General features: G+C 39.1%; 1 protein-coding gene across 2 annotated transcripts; it reads left to right on the top strand.

Moving 5' to 3' along the window:
- Window positions 1–3,559: 3,559 nt before the first annotated feature.
- LOC146457866 (uncharacterized) lies at window positions 3,560–9,729 on the top strand. Of its 2 annotated transcripts, XR_014858384.1 has the most exons (7): window positions 3,560–3,776; window positions 5,160–5,226; window positions 5,921–5,985; window positions 6,678–6,899; window positions 7,907–8,399; window positions 8,833–8,861; window positions 9,112–9,729. XR_014858384.1 is itself a non-coding variant. In XM_085091520.1 (5 exons), the coding sequence occupies exons 1-5, from the start codon at window positions 3,564–3,566 to the stop codon at window positions 8,372–8,374; spliced, it is 1,035 nt and encodes a 344-aa protein (XP_084947646.1). In that variant the 5' UTR covers window positions 3,560–3,563; the 3' UTR covers window positions 8,375–9,729. The 2 variants fall into 2 exon arrangements, 1 of the variants encoding a protein (XP_084947646.1); XM_085091520.1 differs by having other exon boundaries at window positions 7,907–9,729.
- The last annotated feature ends 140 nt before the right edge of the window (window positions 9,730–9,869 follow it).

Here is a 9,869-nt window from a genome sequence, read left to right as displayed (position 1 = left end):
TGTTTGCACTTTGCATAAAATATGATGCGTTCCGAAAATTGGCCAACAAAAATAGTGCGGTTATCTACATGTTTTAACTGTCCCATACAGTACCAAAGCGGAAGTTTATTCATTGTTCGTTAGGTCGTTTTCTACCTCCCTTTCACCTCCGCTATCAGCCGTTACCTGGAACATCTAAAACGACGCCTCTCTAAGGCGTACAGATGCTATTCGCTTTTGACAGGACTTTTCCGTGGAACCCCACCTTTCGGCCGCCCCCAATTACCCCTTCTTATCTAAAAAAAGTTGTAACCTCAGTAATGTAACCATGCCAGAGAGCTTTTCTTCATAAATTTACCAGTATATAATACAACCACGGAGAATACCTGATGAGTGAAGGACATAAGCAAATAAGACTTGGCTTCCGTCACTCTCTCCTTTTTACACTGTTTTGCGACAATAATAAACATAACAGCATAAAGCTGAATTTTTACTTTAAAGGAGCACTGTCACGGAGATTTTGTTGTATTTTGACCCAAACCTCTCAAATATTGAACGTATAACTTTTTCTCTAACATGAAATTGTTCGTAGAGCACCGAGAGGAAAATATCAACTGATTTCTTCAATCAAGAATAAACTATTAACCTGTTTTCAGCAATTTCTCCAAAATACACACTGAAGAACTTGAAAAAATTGGCCAATTTTTTTCAAGTTGTAATTCATTTTCATCAAAGCCATCCGCAGCAAAAGATAACAAATACTAACTTATGTATACTTGTAGGGCAATTCTTAACAATACTGAACCATTATTTTAACATTCACATCAATACGAATATGATATTACGCTATTCAAAGGCACACTCAAAACTGGAACTGACGGGCCCGTCAGTTCAGCGAATACAACGGAAAAGAGGCCTCTGCTAGTAGGGAAAGGTACAGTATATTAAGAACTCACAATATGATCAGCTCCCAGTTGCCTTGATAGCTCAGTTGTGACTCAGTTGGTAGAGCACTGCACCGGCATCGCAGAGGTCATGGGTTCGAATCCCGTTCAAGCCTGAAATTTTTTCAGGCTTTCTTTTCGCAACTGAGCAATAAGAACACGTAATGCAACTCAATGGAAACCGTCCCTTAAACGCAAGTCGACAGTTTATTTGTATTTCTGAAACCGGCATCCTTAAGCCTCTCATGACTCTGTCTAAGCTTGGTGTCAGATTCAGTTCATAAAGCCATGTCAGTACACGGACCAATTGAAATGCTCACTTAACTAGGGTTTAACTCGGGAATTCAGTACGAACGGAGAATGGAGGAGGAAATGTCCTTAGTGACACAGGTAAAAGGACAAGCCAAAAACATCCAGACCTTCAAGAAACAACAATAATCTGTTTCACTGGAAGAAATGAAACAGCGCCGGAGTAGAGTTTCATGGGTATCCTGTGGTCTTGGTCCCTGTAATCTTCTCCTCATTCTCTCACGGATTTTTGTGCCAGGCTGTTTTAATTTCAGTACCAAGAAGGAAGAAAAAAGTCCTCTCGAAACAAGATGCCTGCTATACTGGCATTACGCGAGATGCTGGGGCTGATTCATTTATTCCAACTGTATGCTTCGCCGATTGATAAAACTATCCTTGCTAATGGAATAGTTTGAGTCACGACGATCGCGTTACGTTGTTTTCCGTGTGTTACGCGACTCAGACTATCAGCGGAAATTTGTGGAATTCCATTACGATAACGTAAGCTTCTCAATGACCTCTTTTCAGTCTCGCCTCGTGGTCTAAGACTGTCAAACAAAGCACGATTCCTTCACTAAGAACTCACCAATTTCCACCGTTTTACGTGTCGGGTGCTTCTTAGAAGTTATTCTTTCGATTTACGGCTTCAAAATGGTGAAATTTCCCTTTGAAAACGGCACACTTGAGTCCAGAACATGTTAAAACAATATGGCGCGACTTAATCCGTCTTTAATAAATATATCAAATGATGCATTGACGTCACACAGGTAGGGGTGAGTGGGTCCCCTCCCTCGCAATATAAGCGACAAGAATGGATTTTGATTGGCCTGCTTTTGATGAAGACAATCAAAACAATACATCCCGAGTAGGAGAGGGGAGAGTTTAATGAATAAATTAATGTACCGATTTGTGTATACGACGAAGAAAAAACAAGATGCCTGCTATACTGGCATTACGCGAGATGCTGGGGCTGATTCATTTATTCCAACTGTATGCTTCGCCGATTGATAAAACTATCCTTGCTAATGGAATAGTTTGAGTCACGACGATCGCGTTACGTTGTTTTCCGTGTGTTACGCGACTCAGACTATCAGCGGAAATTTGTGGAATTCCATTACGATAACGTAAGCTTCTCAATGACCTCTTTTCAGTCTCGCGTCGTGGTCTAAGACTGTCAAACAAAGCACGATTCCTTCACTAAGAACTCACCAATTTCCACCGTTTTACGTGTCGGGTGCTTCTTAGAAGTTATTCTTTCGATTTACCGCTTCAAAATGGTGAAATTTCCCTTTGAAAACGGCACACTTGAGTCCAGAACATGTTAAAACAATATGGCGCGACTTAATCCGTCTTTAATAAATATATCAAATGATGCATTGACGTCACACAGGTAGGGGTGAGTGGGTCCCCTCCCTCGCAATATAAGCGACAAGAATGGATTTTGATTGGCCTGCTTTTGTTGAAGACAATCAAAACAATACATCCCGAGTAGGAGAGGGGAGAGTTTAATGAATAAATTAATGTACCGATTTGTGTATACGACGAAGAAAAAAACAAGATGCCTGCTATACTGGCATTACGCGAGATGCTGGGGCTGATTCATTTATTCCAACTGTATGCTTCGCCGATTGATAAAACTATCCTTGCTAATGGAATAGTTTGAGTCACGACGATCGCGTTACGTTGTTTTCCGTGTGTTACGCGACTCAGACTATCAGCGGAAATTTGTGGAATTCCATTACGATAACGTAAGCTTCTCAATGACCTCTTTTCAGTCTCGCGTCGTGGTCTAAGACTGTCAAACAAAGCACGATTCCTTCACTAAGAACTCACCAATTTCCACCGTTTTACGTGTCGGGTGCTTCTTAGAAGTTATTCTTTCGATTTACGGCTTCAAAATGGTGAAATTTCCCTTTGAAAACGGCACACTTGAGTCCAGAACATGTTAAAACAATATGGCGCGACTTAATCCGTCTTTAATAAATATATCAAATGATGCATTGACGTCACACAGGTAGGGGTGAGTGGGTCCCCTCCCTCGCAATATAAGCGACAAGAATGGATTTTGATTGGCCTGCTTTTGTTGAAGACAATCAAAACAATACATCCCGAGTAGGAGAGGGGAGAGTTTAATGAATAAATTAATGTACCGATTTGTGTATACGACGAAGAAAAAAAAAAAGAAATCGACCCGTTTTAAGACACGGTATGCCCCCTCAGGGCATCCCGCGTAAAAAAGAAATCGACCCGTTTTAAGACACGGTATGCCCCCTCAGGGCATCCCGCGTAAAAAAAGAAATCGACCCGTTTTAAGACACGGTATGCCCCCTCAGGGCATCCCGCGTAATAATCATGGAATCTAGCGGCAAAGATAAGATCTTGCGAGATGCAGTGCGTCAAAACCTCGATAAGTGGCTCGAGAAGTTAGATTGCTCCGGGGATGTTGAGGAAAAGCTGGCGTATAAAATGAAATTTGTGGAGAAGCTTCGCTCTTCGCCTGTGGCAATAGAGACCGCACTAGCGAATGAACAGCATTATGAAGTACCTACCGACTTCTTTAGAACGGTGAGTCAGTTTTTAATATTTATGCATATCGTAGGGCCCAGGAACTGGAACTCGTGTCATAAAATATTACAGAAGAAACCAAACTGAGAAGTAATAATTAAGCTGAGATATCGATGTTTTTAAAAATATTGTAGTATTCTCGTTGCCTGCAAAGCTGGCGATATTGTCCCATGTATGAACGGCGCAAGGCACGAGAAATATCGCCTGCAGGAAAACTGTGGGTTGTTCAATCGTCCGTACAAAAATTACAGGAAATACTTTTATGCCAAGAAGTGTCTGTAAGGTCTGCACAGCGTCGACCCCAAGGTCGACATTTAAAATGGCGGATAGCTGTGAAGACCCTTGGGTCACAAGTCACAGGTCACAGAATAGAAATCAAAAAGTATATCGTCTTACAAAGGGAGGTAAGACTATCCACCTGAAAGTAACAGCAGCTTTGGTCTCGCCATGTAATAATACTTCAAAGTATTCACTGTATCTTTGAAAATAGCAACTGACTAAAAGTTTGTGGTTTTTGGTTAAAAAGCCTTTAGAAGTCGAATAAGCTAACAATTATGAGATAAAAGGTTTCTATCACTCTGTTCTATTACTTAAAGAGTCATGAAAGCCATTGCATATCTTGCAATAGATTTTTACTCTGATTGGTTGGTTTAATTACATCAACAAGATGATAGAAGTGGGTATTCAGAAAACCCCTTTTACTGGCAGTGTTTAGTCTTCCTCGCAGCTTGCACCACTTGTCATCACAGCTTACCCCTTCTACCACCAAAACTTTAGCTTCACACAGCCATTACTACTTGAGCTTCCAATGTAGAGCAGCCAGATTTCAAATCAGTAATTATAACTGGGGGAACAGTTTGACTGAAATGATCAAAATATATGGGATATATAGATATCCAGTAAACTGATCATAGAAGTTGAAGAAGAACTACTTGAAACCCAGTTTCACTAAAACAAGAAAGAGAAAATCCAACTCAAACAAATTCAAACACTGCAATGTAGCATGGTCTATAGTACATCAAATTTTGAAAACTGGCCCCAGAATTTTCTCTTGCCTCTGACATGAAGCTTATTTTATAAATCTGCACTTGAACCACCAGAAAAGGAAATTAAAACTACAAACATGTTAAGAAAAAAAGATAACATTAATGATTTGATTTCTTTGCTTGCCCTTCACCCCAAACGGAATAACTTCTTAGTATTTGTGCATCATTTTTCTTTTGATGCAGTTATCCTCAGTCAACAACTTTTTCATCTCAATTCTGATGTGTCAGTGTTTCACATGTTAATTTTTGAAATGTAGTAAATTATGACCCTTTGTTGTATATGCTAGATATGCCTTGTACTAAGAATTTGTGACATCAAAGTGTTTTTGATTAATAGGTTCTTGGAGAAAGACTCAAATACAGTAGCTGCTTATGGCCAGAAGGTGACACAACACTGGAAGAAGGTAAGAAAGGTTGAGGAGAAGGGTACTCACAGTTTGAAGTTAAGGGAAGGTATAAAAGATGTTTCTGAAAGTTCATGATTTTGAGTTTTCTAGTTTTTGTTTTCTTTTGGTTTTTGTTTGTTTGTTTTTGTTGTTGTTGTTGTTGTTGTTGTAGTTGTTGTTTTGGCAGTGAGTTTCTAGCAGGTATTTTGCAGAGTTAAGGACATGTTCAGTTTTGACCATGAGTTTTATTTGTTTGTTTGTTTTTTCCTTTTCTCTTGATGTTAAAATATGGCCTTGTTTATATGTCTCTTTATTTTGATGGATAAGCTATTTACCAAGTTAAGAGTTGCGTTTGATAAGAGGTTCAGTTAACATTGAGTTTAACTCAACCACTTGGATTGAAATGTGATCTTCTGTGTGGGTGACAAAAACGTACTTTCTAGACCCCCCTGAAACATAGAGTTTGATCTGCTGTTTTGTGCTTCGTTTGCAATAAAAACCTGTGATCATAGGCAAGATTTCTGTTTATATCACAAAATGAAGCACAAAGCATTGGATAAAACATTGAAGCAATGCTTACTGAAAGAGTTCAAGGCCACATGCAATAACTGCCGTGAATCTGAGCTGAAACATCTAAAAACTATCTGAAATGCACAGTAGATCAGTTGCCCCAAGCCCTTCAATTTTAAAGTGGATCATTCTTGTTTAACAGCTGAAGATGCCATGTTGAAGCTGGTATGTCAGAGGGCTAAAGTACAAGATGGACAATCAATCATGGTATGATTGGGAGTTGTATTTGTGTTGCTTCAAGCAAGCACATCAATGTATTACATCGTCATGTCTAACTTGTTTTCAGACTGTGTCCTTGCACAATGTTAAGCTTTTTGTGATAACAACTGAGAGGCAGTTCCCACTTTGTACACTAGTGTTAAACACTAACTGGACACAGATGAACATGGTGGGATTACCTCACCAAAACAAGTTTAATGCTGACTTGTTATACTGTTACCTTATGGGCTTTTACTTTACTGTCCTCCTAGATTCATTAAATAAAATTATACCAAATCTCAACAAGTTTATAGATATAAAAGCAAAATCAATTACCGGTATGACTTAATATGTTACTGGTGTTTTCCCACACTTGACAGAGATATATGCTTCAAGTTCTGATTATCTCATCATATTGTATGCATCACTTTGATTGGATAGAATGGTGACTGTAAGAACCCCAGTATGCTTCAAGACTCAATCCATGGGTATAAAATAAGACAGTCTTTAATCCGCTAACGTTATCCATTACAGCAGTGGATAAAACATTGGAGCAACGTTTCCTGAAGGAATTCGAGGCCACATGAAAAAACTCTGGTGAACCTGAGCCAAATCGACAAAAAAAAATTTTGATCTAAAATGCACCAAAGGTCATACTGTTTCTTGCTTGTCAGTAATTTTTTAGTATTTGTTGTTGGTAGGACTTGGGTTGTGGCTGGGGAAGTATGGCCCTGTGGCTGTGTGAGAAGTACCCCAAGTGTACAGTGACTACTGTCTCTAACTCCAACACTCAGCGACAGTGGATTGAGTCTGAGGCACGCAGGAGAGGCTTCATGGACAGGATGACATGCATAACTTCAGATGCTAATGTATTCAACACTCAATCCAAATTTGACAGAATTATTTCCATTGAAATGTTTGAGGTGAGAATTGACTACTTTACTATCTTTTGCTATTGTTTTTAATATCAGTGTCTGTAAAGTGGGCCGTTTTACATATCATTTCCATGTATTACTCTTTTAGAGTGGCAGAGGATTTTTAAATGCAAATTATGTCTTCTAGATTTTCCTAAAGCTTGCCTTACGAGGAGGCAGGGGGGTCCATATAGTGTCATACACGCCCCCTGAAGTGCCTTCTTCACCCTCATAGGACGTGTTGGTTGAAGGAAATTTTCATTGATGTCTAGACTTGCTCTTAGTTACCAACCTAGTTGACTGTTATGAACTCACCGGCTATGATCATATAGACAAAATACTCTTAACACCATGTAAGAATGAACAGGAATACGAAGTGCAAATACCGGTAACTATCCAACGGTCTGGCTTGACAAGGAAAAGTTGATATGGGAACAAACGTTTCCCTTTTCAGCTGTAGCTATATAGAAAAATGTTGCAAAGTAAATCTTGTTTCTCAGGATAAATGCAAATCTTGCTTAATTATGTCAGAATATTGTTTCTCTGTTTTCGCAACTCTTATCTCGAAAACAATTTTTTAATAGATCGGACTTTTGCCACCTACAATGTAGATCAGTGGAAACGATCAGAATATGAGAACAAGGAACAAGATGGCCGTTCGTGAAATTGCAACATGATGACAGAGTAACCCCTATTTAACAAATCGGCAGCAGTTTCCTTGTGTCTATAAGAGTATAGACCATAGAAAACTGTCGTCGATTTTTTTTTTAACAATAACATGAAAAAAATACGAGTGGATTTCGCTTTATTTTCAGTTGAGAAAGTGCGCGCGTTACATTTAACGTCATTTTTATTGTCTGTACTCTACCAGCCAACCCGCGCTCCGCAATTTTGACAGTTATTTGAAAAATTTTCTTATACATAAGAGTAGACTGAATTTGTTATGGGATATTTGTTATCAAAGGTGTGAACTGTATAATCCTCACAATACCTTTGTTGATTCTCATTTTCCGCAGCATATGAAAAACTATGAGGAGCTGATGTCGCGTGTGGCCAGTTGGTTGAAACCTTCAGGTTACCTGTTTGTTCAAATTTTATGTCACCGCGAGTTTGCTTATAATTTCAACACCAAGAAGAATTCTGACACAGAATGGATGGCACAGAATTTCTTTAGCGGCGGCACTATGCCCTCATCTGATCTGCTGCTGTATTTTCAAAAGGATCTGTGTATTGACAAACACTGGCAGATTAATGGTAGCCATTATGCACGCACTTTAGAAGCCTGGCTTGTGAAGATGGACCAGTGTGAGGGCAAGGTGAGGGAAATATTTCAGAAAGCTTACGGCAGCGATCAAGTTGATCAGCAAGTGTTTAATTGGCGCATGTTCTTTATTTATTGTGCCGAGGTTTTTGCCTTTAGGGGCGGTAATGAGTGGATAGTAGCACACTTTCTGTTTCAAAAAAAGCTCACCAGTAGCTTGTAGCCGAAATATTGGCTTTCATGTAATACAATAATAGCCCACGTATAAGAACCTGAACTTTTCAATTTAGCCTAAATAGGTTCTTAGATAAATGGTACTTAAAGCAAATTTAGGCTACCAAGGTTCTTAAAATAGGTTCTTATATTTTCATATGAATTTCATCTGAATATACTATATATATTATAAATATCATCTCATAATACAGTATAATGGCAAACACAATAGACATACAACATGGTACTTTAGCTTGAAAGAAAAAAAGTTATGTCCAGTTACTTTTAAATAGACAATGATCTTAATTCAGCAGTTTCTACCTATACACTTTCACAGCAACCCCACTGATAAGAACCTAACTTAAAATTTTAGCCTAAATACGTTCTTATGTGGAGGGGGCTTAAAATGAAAATTTTAGCCTAACAGGTTCTTAAAACCCAGGTTCTTATAAGCGGGCTATTACTGTATTCCTTTATGTTGCCTTGGGGAGTTGGGGGTGCACAATCTGCGAGGCATGCGAGGCAGACGTGTGAGGCACTTAGGTTAGCCTAAAAAACACTTTGGTTAGCCTAAAAAGCACTCTGGTTAGCCTAAAAAGCACTCAGGTTAGCTTGAATAGCTCCCCGGTTAGCTTAAAGGTTAGCATTTATGTTAGGGGATGTTTATGCCTCGCACGCCTCGCATGTTTTGTTCATGCCTCGCACGCCTCGCTGGCTCGCATATTGTATCCACTCGGGGTGTTTGAGATGAATAATAATATATTGATTGCCTCTTTCTTTTTCTACTGTCTTGTTACTCCGCCAGGCATTCCCTTTAATTTTCAACATCCTACTCTGTTATTATTTTTTTTGGCAAGATGTTGGACGTTTAACACGCTCATGGCTACTTCACTTTGCTTTGAAACGAAACTAACAAAAGCTTGAACCCTTCCACCGGTGAGAAGGCCTTTGACTGTATGAGGATAGTTAGGCCGAGGAAGTTCTAATTTACACGCACCGATTTGTTGGTCTGATTAGTTGATTCAATCGCATGCGCTAATTTACACACCATCTCTCGACCGATTTCTTTTTCTGTTGTTGTAACGCAAAGTAAAAATCGGCCTGATTGAAAGATCTGGGTCAATTTTTGTCCACTCTGTCTCACTCATTTTCTTTGTCAGATTGGGCCAAATCGGTACGTGTGAATTAGCCTTTGCCTATTTAAGTTAGATAGGAAGGGTTTTGATACTATTTTAGGAAGGAAACAAAAAAGATGTGTGGCAGTTTCGAGTGTGAATTACGATGTGAGTTTCAATGTGAAATCTGTTTCTGGGCATGTGATCATCAGAAGAAAAATAAAGAAGAAAACTAATTCCAAAAGAGTCATTTTTCTATCCATTCTACTCGATGGTTCTCCAAAGATTTGTTGTACTGGTCTGTATTGTGCACAAACGGATAGAGGCCATAAAGGGTATGAAAAACAAGGGGAAAACAACTAATAAATATCTGCATAAGTCTGGCCGGAA

Source organism: Pavona decussata, unplaced genomic scaffold (assembly GCF_977016875.1).
Source record: "Pavona decussata unplaced genomic scaffold, jaPavDecu1.1 SCAFFOLD_237, whole genome shotgun sequence".
In the NCBI taxonomy this organism is placed as follows: Eukaryota; Metazoa; Cnidaria; class Anthozoa; order Scleractinia; family Agariciidae; genus Pavona; species Pavona decussata.
This window is presented reverse-complemented; position numbering and strand designations above follow the sequence as displayed.

Coding starts and splice junctions, on each gene's coding strand:
- LOC146457866 (XM_085091520.1), top strand. CDS start 3,564: ATGGAATCTAGCGGCAAAGATAAGATCTTGCGAGATGCAGTGCGTCAA. Junction 3,777..5,159: donor CTACCGACTTCTTTAGAACG/GTGAGTCAGTTT, acceptor TTTGATTAATAG/GTTCTTGGAGAAAGACTCAA. Junction 5,986..6,677: donor AAGATGGACAATCAATCATG/GTATGATTGGGA, acceptor TGTTGTTGGTAG/GACTTGGGTTGTGGCTGGGG.